The 26903-nt window shown below is 36.8% G+C and overlaps 1 protein-coding gene across 2 annotated transcripts in view; it reads left to right on the top strand.

Annotated features, from left to right (window-relative positions):
- PSMD1 (proteasome 26S subunit, non-ATPase 1) overlaps positions 1-26903 on the top strand; it is a 105681-nt gene that overhangs the window by 4242 nt on the left and 74536 nt on the right. The window contains exons 3-16 of one of the 2 annotated variants that reach the window (XM_060151879.1): positions 703-776; positions 963-1132; positions 4453-4658; positions 7529-7672; positions 9806-10032; positions 12485-12545; positions 13600-13728; positions 15088-15176; positions 15650-15728; positions 16223-16396; positions 18469-18580; positions 19174-19370; positions 20338-20433; positions 22460-22524. In XM_060151879.1, the coding sequence (XP_060007862.1) occupies positions 703-776; positions 963-1132; positions 4453-4658; positions 7529-7672; positions 9806-10032; positions 12485-12545; positions 13600-13728; positions 15088-15176; positions 15650-15728; positions 16223-16396; positions 18469-18580; positions 19174-19370; positions 20338-20433; positions 22460-22524 (1823 nt within the window). Of the gene's footprint in view, positions 1-702; positions 777-962; positions 1133-4452; positions 4659-7528; positions 7673-9805; positions 10033-12484; positions 12546-13599; positions 13729-15087; positions 15177-15649; positions 15729-16222; positions 16397-18468; positions 18581-19173; positions 19371-20337; positions 20434-22459; positions 22525-26903 lie in introns of those variants that run through there. The other variant, XM_060151880.1, reaches the window with a different exon arrangement.

The following is a 26903-nucleotide window of genomic DNA, read 5'->3' as shown; positions in this document are numbered from 1 at the left end:
TGAAGAAAAATTAACTGGGCTTAATATGAGTACTTTGAAGCTCTTTGAATTTACTGATAACTGTATATCTTGCACCATTTAAAATAGCCGTCCTACTTAGTCTATACCTAGTCACTGAAATCTAGCCCCAAAGGACAGGACAGTATTTTGGCAACAGCAGTGGTTTTCCCTAGAGTTTAACAAAGCTGAGGCAAATAAATCTCAGTGTGGCACCTGGAAACACACACACACACACACACACACACACACACACACACACACACACACACACACACACACACACACACACACACACACACACACACACACACACACCAGTTTTCTTATCAACGGCAATCACAAAAAGTTACTTCTGTATCACATATTTTAAAACTATTTTCATATGACAAAAATTTGGAATATACTTCAGTTGGCTCTAGGCACCTGAATTCATTTATATCCAAACCAGCAGCCTAGAGTCAATCTTACACATACTGTCAAAGAAGAAAAATGTTCAGTATGATAAGGAATGACATTATGTTTTATGATTGAAAACAGAAAGGAAGTATGTAAGCCCAATGGAAAGTCAGTTGGTAAACTTTTGTATTTGTCATTTAGTAAATATGACTTAGAATTTGGCCACTGATTTGTTGGAAACTTTTTTTTAAGGAAGTATAATGGTAAGTCTGTCTCAAAATCGAATTTTGGTTTTATCTTCTACAGGAATTTGCACTACACAAATTGAATGCAGTGGTCAATGACTTCTGGGCAGAAATTTCTGAGTCTGTAGACAAAATGTAAGAATTTACTTTATTTCTATAAATTGGAATAAAGTAGATCAACCTTAATTATCTGTGGGTCTTGTGGCTTATTAATTCATTTAGAGATTTGCTGCCACTAAATTGCGGCTTGAGTATTTAGATTTGGAATTTTTAAGGAGAACCACAGTTTGAACTAGGCCTATACTTCCTAATTTCTTTCAGAGAAGTTTTGTATGAAGATGAAGGTTTCCGGAGTCGGCAGTTTGCAGCCTTAGTGGCATCTAAAGTATTTTATCACCTGGGGGCTTTTGAGGAGTCTCTGAATTATGCACTTGGAGCAGGTGACCTCTTCAATGTCAATGATAACTCTGAATATGTGGAGACTATTATAGGTAATTATCTTCCATCTAGTAAGGCTTTATCTTGTTGGCTTCTTTTTTGCTCTAGTACATGTAGCATTTTTTTCCCTGAATCTTTGAGGTTGCCACATTTCATTTTAATTGAAAGTTCATAATCTTTCTACAGTAATTTTATGCAGCCTGAGTTTTTAGATCTGCCTTAGAATTCTGTGCTTTATTTTTTGTCCTAATGAACAATAATATGAATAACAGTAATAATAAAGACACTCTACTCACAAAATATTTTAAGAATGAATCTAAGAAATTATTCAGAAGCAGCCAACTTAACACAAAGATAGTTATCTCAGTGATTATGTTTATCTCTTTTCCAGTGAGCATACTGTTATATGAAAAAATTAAATCAGATTATTGTGAATATCAGAAATTAAATGATAGTAATTTATAGAGTTGTTTCTAACACAGGAAACCATTATTGAGTGTTTCCATTGTACTAGGCACTGTACTGGTCGTTCTTCATAGCATAGTTTATTCCACAGTTGCCCTGTGAAGAAGGAGCTAGCCTTGTTTTACAGATGAGAAAACTTGGGTTTCAAGATGATAAAGGCACATGGCTGTTAAATAGGAGGGTCAGAATTTAAAACCCAGGCTTCCTCACTACGAAATCCATACTGTTTCTACTAGTAGCCATTGTTTTTTTATTTGCTTCTGTATTTTTGAAGTGAGAGGGTAGCACACAGGTAAGGTTTGGGATTCTCTGTCTTGTAAGTTGAACCAGCTCTGTAAGAGTTCGTTCAAAGCTTTTGTAGCTTTAAAAATGTTTGAAAACTCCTGTTCTAATAGATGAAAGAAGGGATTGCATACCCTTCAGACGTGTCTTTTTGACTATCAAGCTTTAGATCATAGTTACAGAGAGCCCAAGAGTGTGTTCTTTGTCAAGTGTGTATAGTATAGTTTTTTGAATTGCTGATTAAGAGGAGATCTGCATTATTCACCTGAACCCTTAAAAGGAGAATATTGGTATTCTCTTTCAGAAATTGGGAAATGCTGCACAAGGCAGTCCAGAGAGGTACTTTTCAAATGTCCCTGAAGTTTGAAGTAAGATTTTGTGTTCACATTTAAAATTTTTTTGCCATGATGGTGTGAGAATGTTGCAAGTAAGTTTATTGTTGTTGGGAACTCACTGAATTGGAGTTTTCATCTGTGAATCCTGTGGGAAGAACAGATGATTTTAAAGAATAGACCGTATCATTTGAAACCAGAGCACTTTCCCTACATTAAGTTAGAAATGGTGAGTTAAGTGCATTTATCTCTTCTCTCTTATTTGAAGGATTTTTTTTTTGATGAATGTTGATAATTTTTTCCTGTGGTGATCTGCAAGTGCTTGCAATGTTAACATTTTACAAATGATGCTTTTAATCAGGACAGCTGGTCTCTAAGAGGCTATGAGGTGGTAGATGCCTTCCTATGTATCATCTTAGTCTTAGCTTGTAGAAGGTGATTGTTGACTGGTAGACCAGTTCTGTTTGCTTTTCTTTGTGTGGAAATGGGGTTCACCCTTCTAGTTTTCTTGGGACTATTAGAATGGATTTTTTTAAATGTCAGTGAGATTTGTGAGAGAATATATAAAATAGAATTTAGGAAAGCCTTCCTAGGCTCTTAATGAATGTCATAAACAGTACACTCAGAAAATTCAAGGCTAGAATTTTCAGTCTTCTCCCGATTGTTATAAGACTTCAGCTAGGAATGAAGCTCGGTTCTGGAATACAGTTATGACATAAACCTGGTAAGTCAGAGCACAGGTCTCATTTGAAACCTGGGAGGTAACATTTTTCTTCCTCAGTTATTAACTAAGGAAAGCTCCCCAAATGTTATAAATCTGAGATTCCTTTCTGATGAGGTAGGGGAATGTTTCCTCACAACTGCATTTGGTTCAAAAAGCTCATATTAGGGCCTGGTGAAGATTTTCTGCAACCAAACTTGTTTAAGGTCTGCTTGTGAGTGCCACTTAGTTCTTACTAACTGTACCTGAACCTGCCTAATCCTACCTGGATGGACCCTGAATGTGGTATATTCCAATTTATAAAAGTCCTCTGCTTCCCCCAAAATATAGACCCATTAACATGGGCCATCTAGTAGACCAGCAGTTCTTTATCCTAGTTCAAATCATTTCTGTTTCCTGGGGCTATAGTTTGCAACTAATTAACCTTTTCCTTGTACCTTTCTCTTTGAAAGGGAGGGTGACAGGCCAGTGAGTTATAGAGAGGATAACTATTATATATGTCATTCAGCTTGAGTGGCTGTTTTCCTTAAGAAGGTGGAAGAAGGTTTAGGGAAATTTCCTTTCTTGGTTGCTCCTAAAAAGTTTAAGTTATGATTGTAAAGTAGTGTAAGTTGTAAACATGATACCCTTCAGTATGTTGCCTTATCCTCCCCATTCACCCAAATCACTGTGAAATGGGAAAGCCAAATTATGCACATGCACCGCTGCATGAATTTTCAGACTCCCTGTTTGGGGGAGAGGGGAAGTATATGTGAATAGGTTCAACCTACCTCACATTGAGACTGAATATTTTAGCTGATTGCCGGAAAGGTTTTTGGAAATCTTCTTGGGATTGCCTTTAGAACCTGTGGCACATTTCAGGTCATAGACAGACTCTCTACTATCAAGGATCTGATAGTTTCATTAATGTGAAGAAGTGTAATTTATAGCCATGTGATAATTGCTACAATAGGGTTTTTGTTAATATCCTCAATCATGGCAAGTGTTTGTGTTTGAGAGTGAAAACAGCAGCTGTTTGTAGCCAACTCTGTAGAATAAGCAACTTAGTCAAGTTGAATAACATAATTTTGAATAATAAACAGTAAAAAGAGAAATTTTTTTTTAAATTATTTATTTTGTGGCTGCATTGGGTCTTCGTTGCAGTGCACGGGCTTCTCATTGCAGTGGCTTCTCTTGTTGCAGAGCACAGGCTCTAGGTGCGCAGGCTCAGTAGTTGTGGTGCACGGGCTTAGTGGCTCCGCGGCATGTGGGATCTTCCCGGACCAGGGCTCGAACCCGTGTCCCCTGCGTTGGCAGACGGATTCTTAACCACTGTGCCACAAGGGAAGTCCTAGAAATGTTTTAAATAATGTCAGCTTACTGGAATTAGTGTGTAGCCCTGCAGTGTAACTGTTACGAACGGAACAATATTAATTTGAAGGTATAACTTACAGCATTTAAAAAATTTGAAATTTGCTCATTACTCCATAGTCATCCCATAAGTTATTTTTATGATTATAAATGTAGGCATTGTCCTTTCTAGTAGTATAGCCCAATTTACCATCTGATCAGAGTTATTTTATTTTCTCTATAGCAAAGTGCATTGATCACTACACCAAACAGTGTGTGGAAAATGCAGATTTGCCTGAAGGAGAAAAAAAACCAATTGACCAGAGATTGGAAGGCATTGTGAATAAAATGTTTCAACGATGTCTAGATGATCACAAGTATAAGCAAGCTATCGGCATTGCTCTGGAGACACGAAGACTGGACGTCTTTGAGAAGACTATACTTGAGTCGGTAGGTAGATGATGGGATTTTAGAGGTTGCTATTGGTGAAGAATCAGCAGAGCAAATAATTAAAACTGAAAATTGCATGGATAGTGAAAAGAAAATCTAACTTAGATATAATAAGGTGCTCTTTTGCGAAAAATTTTATTTTTATATTTATAAAATATATGTATTTTATGTTTATAAATGAACCTTGGCTGTGTTTTGTGTTTGTCAAATAGTTGCTTTTATCTTACCACATTTATTCCTTTGAGATCTTGCATGGGGAAGTTGTCTTAATTACCCTGCCCTTTTTAAGAAGACTGTATGGGTAAACTACTATTGTAATGCATTTATCATGGTTAAAACTGTAAGCTACATTCCTGGTTTGGGGGTGTTTTGCAATAATTATGACAGTTGTAAGTCACCAACCAAAGTGGTCAGCGAGGTGCAAGACTGAGTTAAATGGACATTGATCTGCATGCCCACTTTGCCTGCCTCACTACCTATCGTTTTCCACAAGCTAGCTCTTTGCACTCCAGCCATTTTGACCTTGTCTCTTCTGCTAGATGTACCATACCCCATTCCCTTTGCCAAAAGTATTGCCCCTGCCAAAAACATCCTTTTCCCTTTCTTTCTTTACCTGCTGTATTCCTGTTCAAGATTCACAGTTCAGCTCAACTGTCATTTGTTTACAGATCCTTCTGTCAATCCCTGCCAGCCATACCCTCCTCAACCCTTAGGTCCAGCTAGGTCCACCAGATTATAACCTCCTTAAGGATAGGTACTTTCACCACTGGGTCTCCAAAGCCTAAGGCAGTGTTTAGCAGCAGTGGTAAGATTAGTTTAAATGAGTAAATGAATGAATGACCCAGTGTCATAGAACGGCCCTTATTTTGCTCTGTTTGATTTTTGTGCAGTTGTAGTTTCTCCTTGTCTTCAGGTGAATAGAACTAAAATATTTGTTTTTATTCATTCAACAAATATTTTTTGAGTGCATATTATGTGTCAGACACTGTTCTAGACATTGGAGATACAGTGGCAAACAAGACCAACAAAGTTCCTGCACAAATGGAATAATCCACTGGGGGAATAGGCAGTGAAGCCTTATTCCCTATAAGGTAAAGGGGTGATAAATTTTTTTAAAAAGAATAAAGCAGAGTGAGAAATGCGTCTTACTTTACATCCCAGTGCACATGTACATATAGATGTAACTTAGGATGAAATAATACCTATTTTTTCTACTTACAATGTAATCCTGATATTTTAAAATTGTATTTCATTTTTTAAAGAATGCTAGTCCCATTAAGTTGATTTCATAATGTATACGCCAATAGGTCACAACTTGCTTTTTTAAAAAAATATTTTTTTAATCATTGAACAAAGCTATCTTTAAATTTTATAGTGCTTTACAGTTTTCGAAAGTTTCACACACATGATTTCATATAATCCTATAATAACCCTTTTTTATCCCCTACTCCTATATTGCCCTTCCCCCTTCCCTGTCCCCACTGATAACTACTAGTTTGTTCTATCTGTGAGTCTGCTTTTATTTTTTGTTTTATTCACTAGTTTGTTGTATTTTTCAGATTCCACATATAAATGATATCATGCAGTATTTGTCTTTCTCTGTCTGACTTATTTCACTTAGCATAATGCCCTCCAAGTCCATCCATGTTGCTGCAAATGGCAAAATTTCATTCTTTTTTGTGGCTGAGTAGTATTCCATTGTGTATATATATATGTGTGTGTGTGTGTGACACCCCACATCTTTATCCACTCATCTGTTGATGGACACTTAAGTTGCTTCCATATCTTGGCTATTGTAAATAACACTGCTATTGGGGTGTGTATATCTTTTCGAATTAGTGAATTTTGTGAATTTTTAATTTCTCAACTCGCTTTTTGAGAAGTACACTTGTAGCTCTTCAGCATGCTTATCATGCTGAAGGACTTTTATAGGTTAGTATCTCAAATATTGGGTATGCTTATTTATGTTGAAGGACTTTTTTAAGTTAGTATCTCAAATATTGGGTATGCTTTGAAGAACCACAAGGTAAACATAAATAATCTGGAGGGGCTTCCCTGCTGGCACAGTGGTTAAGAATCCACCTGCCAATGCTGGGGACATGGGTTTGAGCCCTCGTCCGGGAAGATCCCACATGCCGCGGAGCACTAAGCCACAGTAGTTGTGCGCCACAACTACTGAAGCCCATGCACCTAGAGCCTGTGCTCCGCAACAAGAGAAGCCACTGCAGTGAGAAGCCCGCGTGCCGCAACGAAGAATAGCCCCCGCTTGCCACAACTAGAGAAAGCCTGAGCGCAGCAGTGAAGACCCAACGCAGCCAAAAATAAATAAATAAAAATTTTTTAAAAATTTATTAAATAAATAAATAACCAAATAATCTGGAGTCAAAATTTCCTCGGGAGAGCACCAGCTAGATGTGACAGCACTCAAAGCTTGAGTCACTCAGAGCTGGAGAATAGTTCTATCACATTGTGTTCCTGGCCAGTGAGTATAGGCGGTAAGTGATGAGGATTAGCAAGACTAGAGGCAGACACAATTCAAAAGCATAGCCACTTGGTATATGTACAGCTGTATAGATCTTTTTATAATAATTAACAGCACCACCACAGTTATAGTATACTATGGTCATATAGTCATGATCCTGGATGATCACTAAATATTTAATTGTTTTCAACCTATTTTTTTTCATGAAGACAGGGAAATAGGTAATTTTCTTTTCAGATTTTCATCTAAAATGGTTAAAAATTTTAAGGTTTATTGTTTAAGTAGCAAATAAATCTTTAGCTGCCTAGAATGACTAAAGAATATCGATTAAAATAATTTGATTTCTAAATAAACAGATAATCATATCTCTTCAAATTATCTCTTTCAGAATGATGTCCCAGGAATGCTGGCTTATAGCCTCAAGCTCTGCATGTCTTTAATGCAGAATAAACAGTTTCGGAATAAAGTACTGAGAGTTCTAGTTAAAATCTACATGAACTTGGAGAAACCTGATTTCATCAATGTTTGTCAGGTAATAACATTGCATTACTTTACACTGTACTGCTGAGCCATGCCTCACTACATTATATTATATAACATCACGTCACTACAATTTCATACATGTATCTCAATTGATCTTTACAACAGCCTTGTGAAGATACTTTATGCGTTTATATTCCATTTTACTGATAAGAAACTGAATCTCTCAAAACTAAAAAGCTGTTATAATATGTTATTTCTATGTATTCTTTTTTTCACTTTGAAAATAATCCAGGCATTTAAGGAAATTTTTGAAAATGAGATTAAAAAAAAAAAAGGTAGAAGAAAAGATAAAAACGGTACCTATGTTATGTCATTTCTAAAAAGAATTTCAGCTATAAAAATTATCTTTGGTTTCATTCCCCAAACACCAGACAAGACCTTTGGGTATATTTTCTTTATCTCTTTTATTGTATGGACTTGCTTGCACACTTTAAAAAAAATTAAGACAGTATAGAAAATATATAAAATGAAAAGTGTATCTTTCCCTTTCCATTGGCCTTTTCCCAATTAAAAGATTCATAACTGTTTTTCCTCCACCTACTAGCACATGTGGAGCTACCTCATTCTTTTCAATGGCTAGATTGTGTTTTATTGACAAATTTTTGTATTCTGCTTAGAGCACAGCATTTTATCACGCATTTGGTTTGTTATATTTTCATTATAATGTGTTCTCAATATGTGTTTCTATCCTCTATACATATTTAAAATTTAGATTAATACATCCTTTTTTTCAATGCTCTTTTAAAAAATTGAGTATAGTTGATTTGCAGTATTATGTTAGTTTTAGATGTACAGCAAAGTGATTCAGGTTTTTTTTTTTCCAAATTATTTTCCATTATAGGTTATTACAAGATACTGAATATAGTTCTCTGTGCTGTACAGTAAATCCTTGTTGCTTATTGATTTTATATATAGTTTTTGATGCTTTTTAAACCAAGTGTGAAACACAGAAAAAGCTAGAAGAAAAATATCCACCTTTATATCACCCGAAGTCCACCTAACAGTATATTTCCTTTCACTTTTCTCTGTAGAGGTTTTTGGAGTTTTGTTTGCTTCTAAATAGTTTTTAATAGTTTTAAAAATGGTTTTTAAAAACTTACATGAAAAACAGTAGTCCTTTGCTTTCTTCCTCTATGTATTTCAGTTTTATTCCTCAGAAGTAATTTTATTTCTTTTAGCTATTTTATTCCTTGTCCCTGTAAAATTTTTTTAAATTTATTTTACATTTTTAAAATACATTTTTGAACAGATAATATTACATTCACATGATTCAAAATTCGTGAAGAATCAAAGGATATACAGTAAAAAGTCTTCTTGACACTTCTTTCCTTTGGCTCCCAATTTCCCTTCCCTGGAAGCAAACAGTATCAATTATATATTTCCTTCAATTTAACATTTTTTCATGTTTTGACATTTCACAAATTCTTATACAAACTCTTTCTTGATTGTGCAGTAGTCATTCAGTGGATATACTTTGCCTTTCTTAACCAGTCTCCTGGTATTGGTCATTTATTTTGTTTCCATAATTTCCTATTCTTAATTTATAATAACTTTGGTTAATGTGTTCATTTTGAAATTGAGTTATTTGCTGCTTAAGGGAACAAGAAAATTTAAATTGAATTCTTAAAAGAAAAATCCTAAATTTATTGGGTGGATTTTGTTAAAACATGTGGCAAATCCTAAGAGTAGTAAGAGAAATACTTCAAAATGGTCATTTTAAAATGTGCCTCTTGTCCTGGCCCAGCACAATACAATGTGTTAAATGAATGAACGACTCCTACAATTTATGGTAAAGCAGAAAATAAGTTACTACAGAGCACTTGATAGCGATTTATGGATAAGATTTAAAGAAGCCAAGATTCACTCACCAACTGGTTATTGAATATTGCTGATTGCCAGGCACAGTGTTAGGAGCTGTGAATATAAGTTGTATGGATTTTCTTATGGAAGGCAGATTCCATTTTCAGGAAAACTTTGGTGCCAGGATCAGAAATAGAATGCTAGACTAGATAGTTAGTCTGCCCCGGTTTGCCTTTACTTATATTTGTTGACTATCACTCTGTAAGTATCTTGTAGACAAAGTTTTCAATTATTATGTAATTGTTCTTTATCTGCATTTCAGTGCTTAATTTTCTTAGATGATCCTCAGGCCGTGAGTGATATCTTAGAAAAACTGGTAAAGGAAGACAACCTCCTGATGGCTTATCAGATTTGTTTTGATTTGTATGAAAGCGCTAGCCAGCAGTTTTTGTCATCTGTAATCCAGAATCTTCGAACTGTTGGCACCCCTATTGCTTCTGTGCCTGGATCCACCAATACGGGTACTGTTCCAGGATCAGAGAAAGACAGGTAAAAGTATCTTTTTCTGTATCAGAACTAATTCAACAATCTTTATTTCATTTTGGGAATAGATATTTATAGACAACATAATCTAAGAATAAATTTCACCATTAGCTTTCATAGATTAGCCTCTTACTAAAGCTATTGCTCTGTTTTGCACTCTGCTGCATACCTTAAGGAAAACCAAAGAAATGGACCCTTATGGAAAGAAATGGAAGTGGTTGTCTGATGGGGAGGGTGCTTGCCAGACAGCATGTGTGCTATTTAATCAGGTAAATTAAAAATCTCAGATAGGGCTTCCCTGGTGGCGCAGTGGTTAGGAATCTGCCTCCCAATGCAGGGAACATGGGTATGAGCCCTGGTCTGGGAAGATCCCGCATGCTGCGGAGCAGCTGAGCTTGTCTGCCACAACTACTGAGCCTGCTCTCTAGAGCCCGGGAGTCACAACTACTGAAGCCCATTGCGCCTACAGCCCCTGCTCCACAACGGGAGAGGCCACCGCAGTGAGAAGCCCGTGCACCACAGCAAGGAGTGGCCCCCGTTCACCGCAGCTAGAGGAAGCCCACACACGACAACAAAGACGCAACGCAGTCAAAAATAAAATAAATAAATTAAAAAAAAAAAACTCAGGTGGGGTAGGTTGGGCTAGATTTTAGGCATTTGGGTTACATATTTGTACAGTTAGAAACATTCTCAGCTTTTTTTTTTTTTTAATTTATTTATTTTTATTATTTTTGGTTGTGTTGGGTCTTTGTTGCTGTGCCCGGGCTTTCTCTAGTTGCAGCCAGCGGGGGCTTCTCACTGTGGTGCCTCCTCTTGTTGCGGAGCACGGGCTCTAGGTGCGTGGGCTCAGTAGTTGTGGCTCACAGGCTCTAGAGCACATGCTCAGTAGTTGTGGCACACGGCCTTAGTTGCTCCACAGCATGTGGGATCTTCCCGGACCAGGGCTCGAACCCGTGTCCCCTGCATTGGCAGGCGGATTCTTAACCACTGGACCACTAGGGAAGTCCCCATTCTCAGCTTTTTTAACACTTTTATTAGAACTAATAAAAATTACTGTAAGTCAGTAATCTTGTAATCTTCATTTATTTAGGCTTTCTTTCATTTCTCTCAACAGTGTTTTTGTAGATTTTAGTACAGGAGTTTTGTACATTTTCCCTTAAATTTATTCCTAAGTATATTAGGTCTTTTAATGCTGCTGTAAGTGGTACGTTTAAATTTCAGTTTCCAATTGTTTGTTGCTAATATATAGAATTACAATTGATTTTTCTATGTTAATGTTGATCCCACAACCTTGCTTAAGTCACTTATTAGGTCTAGTAAATTTTTTTTATAGATCCCTTTATAGAATTTTCTACATAGGAATCATGTCATCTGTGAACAGAGACAATTTTACTTCTTCCTTTATAACTTTCATATCTTTTCCACCTTTATTTTTTTCTGCATTGGTCAGGAAATCCAAACATTCTTCCTTTGTTCCTAATCGTGGGGTAATAGCATTTAATTTCTTTCTTTTTGATTTTAAAATTGTCTTTCTCCTTACCCTCTCCTGTTCTTGTGTTTATTTGCTTTCATGTTCTTTCTGAGTTGATCTTAATTTCTGAAGTAATTATCCTTCTTCTTCCATTCCCAGTTTTTCCCTAGTTATATTATTTCATTTCTGATATATAATATTCTTTTATATCTTGTAAAAGTTTTCTTCGTATCTTTGACCTCTTTTCAAATAATCTTTTCTTATAATAGTGAATGGGATTTTACTTTGATCCTTTTCTGTGGTTTATCTTTACTGAAATTAGTTTTCCTAAATATTTACAAAGGAGGCTTGATTTAGGATAGTTTTCCTAATTTCCCTGTTCTCTAGAATTTCCTCTTTTATCGTGTTTGTGGAGTTTTAAACAAAATGGTGTCTTTGTGTTCTGAGATCTCCTGGCTCTGTTTCCTTTCTCACTTTTATTTCAGCCTTCTTTTTCCCTCATTTCTGCCGCTTTAATTTGGATTCTGTGCCCAGCATTTTCTCCTCAGTGTAGTGCTTTGACCTAGAAGGGGGTGTCGGCTGGTTCGTTTAAGAGTGGTTGAGGCTCCAGCTGCTTTGCTTCAGACTGGTCTTTGTGGCTCGTGGTGGTGTGTCTTCACCTGACCGTGTTTTGGGAATCTGGGAGATACTTTGTCACCTGGTTTTGTTGTCCATATATTTTGCTAACCTAGTTAGTTGCTTTGCGTGTTTTTATGAATTTATTTGGTGGAAATCCAGTAACTGGGTTGCCTCCATCTTATTTTACAATCTTTTTCGTTTCCTAATGGCAGTACTTAAGAAGTAATTAACTGTTTTTTCCTTGCAAGATATTTAATTTGGACATGGTTCAGACCTTCAGTTTGATTAAAAGGAAAAAAAAAAGCCACCCACACATACTATTCAGAAAAGATTTCTCACATTAGTAACTATTGGTTCTCTTCCTTTTAGTGACTCAATGGAAACAGAAGAAAAGACAGGTAGTGTACTTGTAGGAAAGACACCAGAAGTGGTAAGTGTGCTTTTTGAAGTTGAGGTTGCCATTTAAACATATATTTCCACACTATATTGTAAATTATTCAAAAGTGTTTCATACCTGCTTTTATGGAGGTTTATTATTAAGTTTGATACCAAAGTTATTTTATAAAAATGGATTTTCTATAAAAAGTAAAATTTTAAATATTCATCCCAGGGAATTCCCTGGTGGTCCAGTGGTTAGGACTCGGCGCTTTCACTGCTGACAGGGCCTGGGTTCAATCCTTGGTCAGGGAACTAAGATCCCACAAGCCACACAGCACAGCCAAAAAAGAAAAAAGATCAATCCCAGAAGGCACTTGACTTAGAAGAAATAAAATCCTTAGATCCTTATCAAAGAATGAACTCTGTCCAGAATAACTCTGAATTACCTGTCACAGGGTGAGAAAAAAGTATGGCTTCTAACAAATAAATGGCAACTTATCATAGAGGGGGAGGGGGTAGTTTAGTTGTCTTTATTTTTAGTATTCATGGTGTGTGGAGAGTGGGGCAAGGATTAGAGCAGTGGTCTGTTGGATGTAAATGTTTCCTCCATCAGGATTTTTGGTTTCTGGTTATCAGGTATATAAATTTCAACTCTTCTTCACATGGTTGGAGAGTTGTGTTGATGGCTTGGTAGTTCATGAGATCATATATATGTGTTGGTTAAAGGTGCTTTTTCTCAATTTGGAGGAGGGAGTTTCTCACCTAAACTATAAGTTGGTTGTGTATAAAGTAGTTCTCCTTGCATATCACCAGTAATTAGTTACTCTTTTACAGTTTTTTTTTAATATTAAAATATTTTATATTGGAAGTGAGTTTGGAATGAATTGCATTCTTCCATCAAGCTGGTATCATATCTCAATGGCATCTAATAAAGAAATAAATTACTTTCTCTCAAATAAATGATACATGAGTTTGCTAGATCCTACTGTTAAAATATGGGTTTTGTTGTGTGTATGACTGAATTTCACTGGTTTAGTGCTGTTAAAATAAAGTTAGCTTACTGGATTTCAGTAATACAATAATTTTCATTCTTGTTTGTTCGGCAGAGTCCAGAGCCCAAGGATCAGACTTTGAAAATGATTAAAATTCTAAGTGGTGAAATGGCTATTGAGTTACATCTGCAGTTTTTAATACGAAACAATAACACAGATCTCATGATTCTAAAAAACACAAAGGTAGGAAATTCATCTGTAATGGAGGCCTTTTTTTATATTTATTTCTTTGTTGAGTAAGTACTTATATTTGTTATTGAATAATTTGTTGCATTTTATTCCTGATCAAGGAAATAAGTATTTAAAAAAAATAACAATGGGAGAAATGCTTGATCTTGTTGAAGAAGAAAAGGAATTAATATTGATTGAGCTCCTGTTTTTTGTGCTAGTCTCTCATTGGGAAGTTTAGTGGCTTTTTTTTTTTTAAGTTAGCTTTTATTTGAATGTATACGTGTGGCATTTGGACAAATACCACAATCAGAACATTAATACAGGTTATTTGTGTGTTTGTTTTTCCCACTGAACTGCAAACTCCTTGAGAATAGGGGTTCTTACCTTGATATTGTAACCTTTGTTGAGATATTGATCCTAACAATTATTAATATTAATTTTTGAACAGATAATCTATTCATCTGGTTCAAAAAATGTTTTAATATAAAAAGATACATAGTACAAAAAAATCTTCCTGCCTTGCCTGTGTTATTTACCCAGTATCCTTTCCCAAAGTCATTTATTCATTTTTTATTGTCATATACTATTCCATTACTAAACAGTTGTTTGATTGAGGTATATGTAATCATGCTTCTCCAGACTTTCAAAATAATTTTTACAGATGGCAAAAAGAATAATATAATTTGCATTTATGACAGTTTTCTGATGTTTATCTTTATAACGCAGTCTCATTAAAAATAAACAAAATAGGGGCTTCCCTGGTGGCGCAGTGGTTGAGAGTCCGCCTGCCGATGCAGGGGACACGGGTTCATGCCCTGGTACGGGAAGATCCCACATGCCGCGGAGCGGCTAGGCCTGTGAGCCATGGCTGCTGAGCCTGCACGTCCAGAGCCTATGCTCCGCAACAGGAGAGGCCACAACAATGAGAGGCCCGCGTACCGCAAAAATAAATAAATAAATAAAAATGAACAAAATAACTTTGGTGCTTGCCAGAGTTACAGTGCCGGAAGAGGTGCAGCATTGCTCCTCAGGTTACCCCAATACTTTGGAGACCTTGAGCAAGATACTGAAGAGAAATGGCGAGCTGTTCAGAAACCAAAAATTAGAAAGTCTGCTGCATAAATTCCTACCCAAAATCTACTACTGACCTCAAGTTAAGACCACAAATAAAACTTTGTTTGACTTGCTTGTTTTTTATAAGCTAGCTATTTAATGTTTATAAAAGAAATATCCAAGGTTCATATGTTAAATACCCGTTCAGTTTATTCATGTTTTCACCACAAAACAGGGCCTCTTACTGTGTGTCCACATGCAAGCTTGCGTTTGTAGGAATACTTTGCTAATGATAAAAATCTGTATTTGTTTTTGTAGGATGCGGTAAGGAACTCTGTGTGTCACACAGCAACTGTTATAGCAAACTCTTTTATGCACTGTGGGACTACCAGTGACCAGTTTCTTAGGTAAATATGCTTGTAGGTTCCCACTTTGGTTTAAAATTGTCTTTGACAGAGACTCTGTTGACATTGTCACATGGATGTGGGGAACTTTCCCTGCCTGACAGTCCTGAATTTTAAATTCTACTTTTCTATTTTATAAATTTTTTAAATTGCATATGCCTACTTGTTTTGAGGTAAAATTAATTTTCTCTATTAGTTGCCTTGAATATAGGTTTTTGAATGAAGTACGTTAAGCTTAGAAATTTGATACAGTTTTGCTTTTGTTCATAGTGGAATTACATGTCATGCATTTTTAAAGTCCTCAAAATATTAAGAACAACTTAGGAGGTAAAATGGAATCATCAGTAACTTGAGATCCATAAAGTAAAATGATTTGTAACAGCTCAAGGTGAACATTTTAATGCTTTGACGTTAGCGTTATAAAAAGCTTTATGGAGTTCATTTCAGTAGTGTTGCTGAATTTCCTTTTCTTACAGAGATAACTTGGAATGGTTAGCCAGAGCCACTAACTGGGCAAAATTTACAGCCACGGCCAGTTTGGGTGTAATTCATAAGGTAATATATACCGATCACTGTGAGCAGGCATCAGAACAGAAGCAATTTTCCTGGAGTTAAGAAAAAAACTAAAGTTTACTATAATTCATTGACAGGTACATTTTGTTAAATTGGGTCAGTCCTCATACAGAGAAGGATAAAGTAAAGAAGAAATGTGTGTTTGTTTTTTTTATAAAAAGTGGAAGCCTTTTTCCTGTGAAGACTAGCTAAGACATTTCTCAAAATGAATTGAAATAAGTTATTTGCATTATCTAAGATGAATTTGGGGAACTGTTATAAAACAAGGAGGGGGTGGGAATTGCAGCATTTGTTTCTAACCAGGATGTGACTGGGTCATTTAAAGGCTGTCTTCTTGTGTGAGTGATAAAGTTGCTTAGGAGAGAGCCCCACTTCCCCCTTCACTTTGGAGAAAAAGCAATAATCATAGAAAATGTTACATCTTCTTTTCTCTAACTTTCTTTTACTGACACCTTTGTGGTGGTTCAAATTTACAGGGTCATGAGAAGGAAGCATTACAGTTAATGGCAACATATCTTCCCAAGGACACCTCTCCAGGATCAGCCTATCAGGAAGGTGGAGGTCTCTATGCACTAGGTCTCATTCATGCCAATCATGGGGGTGATATAATTGACTATCTGCTTAACCAGCTTAAGAATGCCAGCAATGATGTAAGTATTAGAATGGAAAAATAAATTCCCATTACTTAAGAGTCCAGGGAGGGCTTCCCTGATGGCGCAGTGGTTGGGAATCCGCCTGCCGATGCAGGGGACATGGGTTCGTGCCCCGCTCCGGGAAGATCCCACGTGCCGTGGAGCGGCTAGGCTCGTGAGCCATGGCCGCTGAGCCTGTGCGTCCGGAGCCTATGCTCCGCGGCGGGAGAGGCCACAACAGTGAGAGGCCCGCGTACCGCAAAAAAAAAAAAAAAAAAAAGTCCAGGGAAACATTAAATTTGCCAAATTATTTCAGTGAATAGAAATTTTGTAGGATTCCCAAACCAGTACTGTTCTCATTGAATCTTTTCTTTCTTTCTTTATTTGGTTGCATGGGTCTTAGTTGTGGCAGGCGGGCTCCTTAGTTGTGGCTCGTGGACTCCTTAGTTATGGCTGGCCAGCGCCTTAGTTGCAGCATATGGGCTCCTTAGTTGCGGCATGCATGTGGGATCTAGTTCCCTGACCAGGGATCGAACCCAGGCCCCCTGCATTGGGAGCATGGAGTCTTAACCACTGTACCACCAGGGAAGTCCCTAGAATCTTTTCTTTTGAAGGTAGTTTCCTCTCCTTCTCTATAAGCTAAAATTGTGCTTCTCAGTCCTTTAAACCTTGTGTGTGAGGAGCAAAATAAAGTACCAGATATTTATATTGATAAAATATGTGTTGTATTCCCACACTTCAGAGTCTTGTTATGTTATATAAGTGACTTTAGTGATCATTTAGCCTAATTCTATTATTTTTCAGGAAACTAAAGCCCAAAGAAATTGCATGTACTCTTTTGGGAATCAGAATCTTGCTTGTTTGAACTTCGATGGTTTTTAAAATGTAACTCTTTTGGAAAAACTTACTAAGCAGCCCTGTTCTTTTTTTAAGGAACCTTGACACCTAGGATTTTAGACTTTAACTTTTATGTTAGTCTCTTTTAGAAGGTTATCGGGAGAGTAGCTAAGTGAGCCAGAAAATTCTGTCCTACTTCAGTGAAAAGACTGAGGCCAGTAGGAAGGTCTTTCTCAGCTAATAAACCCCCTATCCACAAATCATATAGTTTATACATATCTCTACCTCATTTCCTCTGTTGGTCTCAGGTAAAAATTTTCTTGTCAGATAAAACTTTTTGGTTACCAGCAATAAAACCCTCTGCTTAAACAAGGAGTTTATTGGAAGTAGCTTATTTAATTAAAGGAAAAGCTGATGAACCAGTTCTCACAAAGGTTAAGCACAGGGCAGTTCTAGGAATCTAGATAACAAGAAGTAATGGGATCATCTCTTCAGGGCACTACTGTCAGGATGAATGAACTTGAAATGTTTTTGGTCCTTGGGTCATTCCACCTAAGAAAGATTAAAATTCCAGAGGAGCATCTGATTGGCCTGTCTTGGGTCACAGGCCCACACTTTCGCTAGGGGAAGATGGGAGCTTATTTTAAGTGATGGTTCCACCAAGACTCGAACCAGTGGGGAGGAATATTCCCCAAGCAGGAGTGGGGTGCTGTCACCAATAAAAGGATACCGTACATTCAAAAGTAACAGATCACCACAAAAGTGTTCTTCAAATAAAGACTAACTTTTGGTCTTGACACCATTTTCTCCCACTTTCTTCATAACCATGAAGTTATGAAGAAACTTTTTTCTCCTTTATCTTCAGTTTCCTTCTATGCTGCCTCCCTCAGTCCACAAGCATCTTCAGGTCTCACCTATCCTAAAAAAATCTTTCCTCACCACTTGCTTCTCCCTTTTAGTTGTTGTCATCTTTCTCCTCCCCTTCTCATGTGAATTTATTAAAAGAGAGCTGTACTGTCTCCACTTTCATTTTTTTCATTTCCTTTTCAACCCACTATTATTTTGCATCAGCAAGCAGCATTCTTTTGAAACTGAAATTGGTGAGGTTACCACTGGCCCTCTGTATCCTTTGATCATACTTCCTAGGCCAGCTGCTTTCCATGCCTAATATCACAACGTATTTTGAAATTAGAATGAAAGTTGGATTTTAAGTGCAGTGTACCAAATAAATGGAGCCCATCCTTTTTCTCTAGATTGTTCGACATGGTGGCAGTCTGGGCCTTGGTTTGGCTGCCATGGGGACTGCACGCCAGGATGTGTATGATTTGCTAAAAACAAACCTTTATCAGGATGATGCTGTGACAGGTAAGTGATTCTTTCCAAAGATAACAAACTCTAGGATTAATTAATGTAACTGTAATATTTGTTTTCTACCTATATTTTGTGGTCTCTTAAAAATTTAATGGATTTCTCTATTTGTAGAGAATTCTTTTTAGGAAGTATAGGAATAGAATTCTCTATTTGCCCCATTTATCAAACTCATTTTATAAAAATATGTTTTGTGATATATAGGCTTTTTAAAATGGTATGTCTTGTGTGTATGTCTGTATAACTGACTTTTGCAAATAGAAGTTTATTAGAGTGATCTGCTTGTATCCTGAGGCTGTCTCTACTGCTAGGTGATAATTTAGAAAAAATATTGCCATAATGTCTCCTTTGAAATCTCTGTAGGATTTTGTAGTGTATCCTATCAAGATTTAAAAGGAAAATAGCTGTAAATATATGGATGTACTTCCACATAAACTATTCTTTATGTCTGATGACTTGAAACAATGCTCTCAGAAGCTAATGGTTGTTTTGATAGTTGATGCTAATAGTTAGCACTTCCAATAGGATATGTTTTATTTACTTTACGTACATAACTCGTACTCTTTAATGTTTTGCTTTTCACTCACTAGGGGAAGCAGCTGGCCTGGCCCTAGGTTTGGTTATGTTGGGCTCTAAAAATGCCCAGGCTATTGAGGACATGGTTGGCTATGCACAGGAAACTCAACATGAGAAGATTCTACGTGGTCTTGCAGTTGGCATAGCACTAGTGATGTACGGAAGGATGGAGGAGGCTGATGCTCTCATTGAATCTCTCTGCCGTGATAAGGTCACATATTATTCATCCTTTTTTCCCTGCATTTCCTCACCCTCCGGTTATTATATCCAGCATTTACAGAAACACTTAACCTTTACTGGAAATTATCTTTGTTCCTATCAGAACTCTTAGGCACATTTGTTGATAAAACTTCTCAAAAGATATATAAAGCCTTATAGAATTTAGGAAAGAAAAACACTGATTAAAAGAGGTGAGCAGGGCTAATTTGAGAATTTTAAATTTAATCAAGACTTCAGTGATTTTTCAAATAAGCAGATTTAGAAAAATTCTTTAGAAATATATAAGTTGATTTCTTTTAGAAATAATGTTTTGGGGATGATTTCATAATCATTTAATAAGACATAAAGTTTACTTCATTGTTTTTTCATCAGAAAACAGTGCCAATCTCTATACTTATTTATTTGGGTGAGATTTTTTTCCTTTGCCTTTTGTTTTGTTTTTACAATGGTATTGTATATGGTAGGTAGTCAGTGGTAAACAGTACTGTCCTCTGTAATCTGATAAAAACATCCACTGCTATAGTTTATTGATAAAACTAATTATTTTGCTCACCTATCAGACTACATATCTCTTCCACTCAGTGCTCAGTGGCCAAGAATTAAGTGGTAAGGTAAAAGCAAGTTAGAATGTAGAATTAGAAGCAAGCTTCTTTGTTGTTTGACAAATGGAAGTTGAGAATCATAGGGCAGTGAGTGTTGGTATTGGGCTTGAGTTTATACTTTATAAAAAGTGTGAGGCAGCATAGGCATGTTGCACAGAATATTGGGAATTAGAAGCAGTTAACTACTACCATATTAGAGTCTTTTAATTCTCCATTTGTGTAGAGAACTGCCAACCACAAAATGGTGCTCCTTGAGTTCATTTCTTACCTAAAACCAGCTCCCCTGATGGATGAAACTAAGCCTGTAGAAGTTACTATCTGAAATAAGTTGATGATTGATATTGAATTATTTCTTAGGATCCAATTCTTCGACGATCTGGAATGTATACCGTGGCCATGGCTTATTGTGGTTCAGGTAACAACAAAGCTATTCGCCGCCTGCTACACGTTGCTGTAAGTACTCTGACCTTTCTTGGATAGGCATGGAAGAGAAAGTTTGCAGACGGACACTAAATGTGCTGATGACTGCACACCCACACCACATAACTATCACCAGCGGCCCCAGGTTCAGATTCTCATTCATGGAGCACAGTCAGCCATAACCTAGCGCCAGGTTCACTTAGCTTTTCAGAAGGATACAGGAAAGGATGACAGTGTGTCTATTTGAATGAAAGTCCTTAAAGTCATTTAGGAGCAACTTCTGAAACTCTATTCCAAGGGGCACCCTCATTTATAAGGGACAGGACCATGTGAATGGATCCAGGAACTTGGACATGCACTAGAACACAGCAGGGAATGACACGGAGTCTTTGGCATCATTGAGCTTAATGGAATACATTGAGCTTAGGGAATACAGATGCCAGAACAAATTAATACAAGTGTAATGAGAGTTGCAACACAGAAAACTCAAACTGCATATCAGCTGCTTCCTTTGAGGAACATGATGTGTCTTCCCGTCTGCAAATAAATTGTAAAGCATTCGTCTAGGACTTCAATACACCTCAGGAGAATTGTTCCTGGGTATTCCATATTTATTGTTATGATTGTGTATGGAATTTTCCTCCCATTACATTTTCTGCCAGGTTATTATTGGTGTAAAACAAAAGCTATTGATTTTTTTAGATTTATTTTGTAAACTGGACACCTTATTAAACTCTTTTATTGTGTTTAAAAAAAAAAGACCATGTGAATGTGTGCAGCCACCCCAGGGTAGGGAAATCTAATGAACAATAGGAATGACTTCTTTTTCCAGCCTGTGAAGTTAGCTTCCAGGTACCCCTAAGGGACATGCTCTATGACAGGAGACACGTTGCACAGGAAAGCCAATGCCCATGTTTTCCAACAGGCTTTTTCCACTCAGAGTCACCCAATCCAGGTACAGTTTTTCAGTGATAAATAATGTTGCCTGATAACACAGTGGACGTTCCATATGTCTTAACCCAGTAGGTTTCTACCATCTTGGTGCTGGGAGATGGTAGACCCAAGGTCATCTTCCCATGCAGAAAGGATTTAGAGCTATTATTATTTCTTTCTTCCTAGAGATATTCACATGACACAGTATTTATTAATAACTTATTATTTATCAGTGCAGCATGTGGTATGTTATAGATGGTTGTATTTTGCTTGAGTTTAGGACATACAGTTTTGAAAACAACATTGAAGGAATGGTTAGATTTTCAACGTGGCCCACAAAAGCTATGTTAGAGCTGAAATAGTCTTTAGAAGTAGCCCTGCATCTTAAACTTCACCAAACTATAAAGGCTTCTAAGCCTTGAAATGAAGAAATTCTCAGATGAATTTTTCTTAATTGGGGTAAGACATTCTAATAGAGGAATACAGTAGTCCCCCCTTGCCCACGGGGTATATGTTCCAAGACGCCCAGGGGATGCCTGAAACCACGGATAGTCCATATACTATGTTTTTTCATATACATAACATACATACATACCTGTAATAAAGTTTAACTTATAAATTAGGCACAGTAAGAGAATACCTGAATTGCAGCATCACTACTCCTGTGCTTTGGGGCCATTATTAGGTAAAATAAAGATTATTTGAATATAAGCACTGCAATACCTCATCGATCTGATAACTGAGAGGGCTACTATGTGACTAGTGTGTGGATAGCATATACAACTGAGACACACCAAACAAAGGAATGATTTACATCCCAGGCGGGACAGACTGGGATGGTGTGAGATTTCATTAGAATACTCAGAATGACATGCAATTTAAAACTTATGAATTGTTTATTTCTGGAATTTTCCATTTAATATTCAGACCACAGTTGACTGTGGGTAACTGAAACTGCTGAAAGTGAAACCATGGATTAGGGAGGTGGCTACGGTAATATACTAATGAGATCTAGTTTACATTTAAATGATGTGGGCCTCTCATATCAGTTTATTCTAGTAATGTGATGAATGTAGTAACAGGATGCATGTAGTATAATGTAATTATCCTTTAAATTTTTTCCTAGGTAAGTGATGTTAACGACGATGTCAGGAGGGCAGCAGTAGAATCACTTGGGTTCATTCTCTTCAGGTAATAATTTCTAACTTCTGATTCTATTTATATTCCATTTCTATTTGTAGTTAGTAATTAAACAGAAACTAAATATCTGAGGAAGTATGTCTAGGTTCAGAGTGAGGACCATATAACATTAAAGTTAGTACTGTTCCTCTGAAAAAGAAGCCAGTATGTTTTGAGAGTCTGAGATGCTCTTTGAGAAGCAGTAGTCCTCTTCCCATGTATATTGGTAATTCAAAAGGGATGCTATCTCTCACACAGACTTGTAGAGTTCTTGAAGCTCTTTAATGAGAGTGAAAGGTATTAGGTTTTGTTTAAATGCAAAGGAGTGGAAAATGTGCAGATTTGGAGATGCCCTTGGCATTATAGTATGGTTGTGATTTAGAGGACACACTCTGAAACCAATCTGCCAGGATTGAATCTTGGCCCTGTCACTTACTAGCTGAGTGACTTTGGGCTTGTTACTTAGCGTCTTTGAACTTCAAATTCCTAAGGGTATAGTAATAGTACCTAAGACTGTTTTTTGACAGTTAAGTGAATTAATATGTCTAAAGTCTTTCGAACTGTATCTGGCACTAGTAAGTGCTATTCAAGTGTGTATGAGTAGTGGCAGTTGCAATAGTTGTGGTAGATGCAGTAGTACTTCTTACAGTAGTTCTTCTCTCCAATTTCATATACACCGTTTCTTTTCGCTTAGGTACTTTATCTTAAAATGCAACATAGGAAAATAAAAAGTATTTCTTTCAGCTCGTTTTTGGGCACTGCTTATTAGAGTTTACTTGTGGTGAAATTGCACAGTAAAATAAGTTCTGAAGGTGCATGTAAGATGAGTTTCATGTACTTTTCATCTTTGGTATAGATTGTATATATATTTTTTCCAACAAATATTTACTCAACATCCACTGTGAACTGGTTAGAGGACCTTCTCTAAGATGCAAGATAGGAAGTTAACCATTTACTGCAGGCACTAAATATATTTTTCCTATTGTGGATAAAAATGTTGAATAAAACAGCAAAGCACACATCCATATAGCATGTTAATAGGTTTCTCCTTACACCAGTCAGTTTTGTTGAATGAGGTTGTTCAGAAAAATACTAATCTCCTTTACTGTATTACCTCTAACCTCATTTGTCTAACTTGTTCACAGAGAGACTAGAGAACTTTCACTAAATCCTAAAGTCATAGTATTTATACAGATCTACTAGTCTGGTACCTCTAAAACAGATTATGTGGTTAATTGGTTATTATTGTTTTTAGTAAATTCATAGAAGTATCACGTGTTCATTGATTCCTTTTCTGAGATCTGATAAAACCTATTTGTGTTAAGCTATTCCACATTTTTTCAAAAGATCTACAGCAGGCTCCATAGTTTAAATTTCTTGAGTCCTGTCTCTTTTTGAACACTGGAATATTTAGCCACGTACAGTCCTTTTGTATCTTTGCCATTTTCTGTTTTTGCTCAGATTTGTCAACAGTGGTTCTACAATTATATTCACAAGTTCTGTTTCAGGGAAGTGATTCATTTAGCTTAGAGACTTGAACTCATTTAAGGCACCCAGTCTCTTCACCTGTTTTGCATTTTGATCAGTCTTAACAACGTTACTTTCTATCTTTCTGGTCTAAAAAGCATTCTCCTGAGACAAAAGATGGAAGCAGAATAGAAGTTGAATAGTTCTGTTTCCTTCCTGTCATCTTTGGCATATCATTCTAGCCAACCTGTGATGCTAACCTTTCCTTAATTTTGTTCTAGAGATTAGACACAATTGAAAACCAAAAACAAATGGTTTTATTATTGCTATTCGGGGAGGGTTTTTTTAAATTCTTATTGGAAAACTAGATAATTTGTATATGGAAAATATATTCTTCTAGGTGTGCCCTTAGTAACTATTGGCCTGTATAAAGAATCCTACTCATCATGGTCTCTTCCTGTGTTTTATCTATTCAGTCGGCTACTAACTGTTCCTATTAGTCACTTTATATTTTATATCATATAAATCAGTCACCTAGTGTGTGTATTCTGCCACACAGGAAGTTGAGCTTTCGTGAAAACTGTTTTTCTTCCATTTTTAACCTGACAGTGCTTTGCTCTCTAATTATCAAAATTCATTTCTGCCCTTGTGTTTACTGTAGCTTACACATGTGCTCAGTTCCCAGTTTCAGCAGCAGATGTCTTCCATGAGCTGCTTTTAGGCTTTGCTAAGATCTCTACTACCTAGGATACTCAGATCCAGCTAATGAGTTGTTTTTGTGCTCATTATTTCTAAGGGACCATTCAGAGTTCTGTTGCTGTTGTTTTCTTTTTTCTTCATAATATGATTCTTATAAGAGGTAGAAACTGGAAAAGACTTTATAGGTAACTTTGTCTAAAACTTCATGGATGAAGAAAATTAAATGTAATCAACTTGTCTAAGGAGTTGCAGTTAAAGCCAAGTTCTCTAATTTTAGATTGTTGTCAATTCCCTGGAGTGATTTTTTTTTTTTTTTTTTTTTGCGGTATGCGGGCCTCTCACTGTTGTGGCCTCTCCCATTGCGGAGCACAGACTCTGGACGCGCAGGCTCAGCGGCCGCAGCTCACGGGCCCAGCCGCTCCGCGGCATGTGGGATCCTCCCAGACCGGGGCACGAACCCATGTCCCCTGCATTGGCAGGCGGACTCTCAACCACTGCACCACCAGGGAAGCCTTGGAGTGATAACTTTTAAAGGTGAAAAAAACGTTAGAAATAAAACAGTATTCCCATTTTTTTTTGAAGAGAAGAAAATTGAATTCCAAAATTGTTAACAAAACTTCCTGTTGTCATAGAGCTGAATGGTAGAACAGAAATTCAAAACAAGTCTCAGGATAGACCAATGCTTTCTCTACCATGCCTTTACTTCAGAGCGCCTTCTTTCTGAGTGTCTGTGATAGAACATTTTTATTCTCAAATTTCCTTATTAAGTTTAATATTTGGAAAGTTTCTGTACTGTATCCTAAGAATTAGTAAATGTTTTCTGATGTGTCATCGGTTGCTTTCTTAGTGTGCTCCATTTTATCATTTCTTCCCTTTTAAATGATACTTTTAAAATAACCACAGATATTTGGCCCCCTTGAATTGTGTTTTAAGGATTTATTTCTTCTTAATTTTTAAAACTTCTTTTAAAGTGTACTTATTGGACACAAATACTGAAAACATATCAGTAAACACATATTTGTACTTCAGCAACTAAGGTGAAATTGTCTTTGTAGGAAACTAAAAATTTTCATGTGTAGGGCTTCCCTGGTGGCACAGTGGTTGAGAGTCCGCCTGCTGATGCAGGGGACACGGGTTCATGCCCCGGTCCGGGAAGATCCCACATGCCGTGGAACGGCTGGGCCCATGAGCCGTGGCCGCTGAGCCTGCGCGTCCAGAGCCTGTGCTCTGCAACGGGAGAGGCCACAACAGTGAGAGGCCCACGTACTGCAAAAAAAAAAAAAAAAAAATTTCATGTATATAATCTCCTTTATTCTTAGGATAGTCCAGGGAGTTGTAGTGTTTTCACTGTTTCTTTCTACTGGTATTTGTGGGTTATATGTTCATAATCTGTATGTTAAAAATAGAAAATTAAATTGAAAAACATTCTTGCCAAGTTGAAATGAACCTAGTGTAATTTTAATCCAGTAAACAGGTGATTCGTGGGTCCATTGTTATTAGTCTAGTCAGCAGATTTATTGTCACTACTCTGTACAGTACTGTGCTTGGCATTGACTGAAAACTCAGTTGGAATTGAACAGAATCTGAATTATTTCATCTTCACATTGGAAAGGAAAATGAAGAAAGAGGCTAATAGAAGTATTAGTTTTTATATACTTGTTGAAATTAAGTTGCTATAATGGTGAACAAGGTGATGATCTGATATAGACCTTTCTTAAAATTAGATAGGGCTTCCCTGGTGGCGCAGTGGTTGAGAGTCCGCCTGCCGATGCAGGGGACACGGGTTTGTGCCCCAGTCCGGGAAGATCCCACATGCCACGGAGCGGCTGGGCCCGTGAGCCATGGCCACTGAGCCTGCGCATCCGGAGCCTGTGCTCCACAACGGGAGAGGCTAAAACAGTGAGAGGCCCACATACCGCAAAAAAAAAAAAAAAATTAGATAATCTTTGATATCCGTGATCATCTTTGCTATGACTTAAGCTTACAATATAACACTAAATATTTCTCAATTTATACATTAATTTACTTGCAGATATGGATGGATCTCACAAGATCAGAGGGAGATTCTTGGTGCAGATACTTTTTAGACCACAAAAAATGGTTTCTTGAATAGAAATATGTTGCATCATCATAGATCCTTAGCATTTGAAGGAACCCTAGCAATCAGATAGTTACCACCAAATGTGTAAATTATCTTTACAATATCTCCATTCACAATTTTGTAT

Source organism: Lagenorhynchus albirostris, chromosome 6, assembly GCF_949774975.1.
Source record: "Lagenorhynchus albirostris chromosome 6, mLagAlb1.1, whole genome shotgun sequence".
Classification (NCBI taxonomy): Eukaryota; Metazoa; Chordata; class Mammalia; order Artiodactyla; family Delphinidae; genus Lagenorhynchus; species Lagenorhynchus albirostris.
This window is presented reverse-complemented; position numbering and strand designations above follow the sequence as displayed.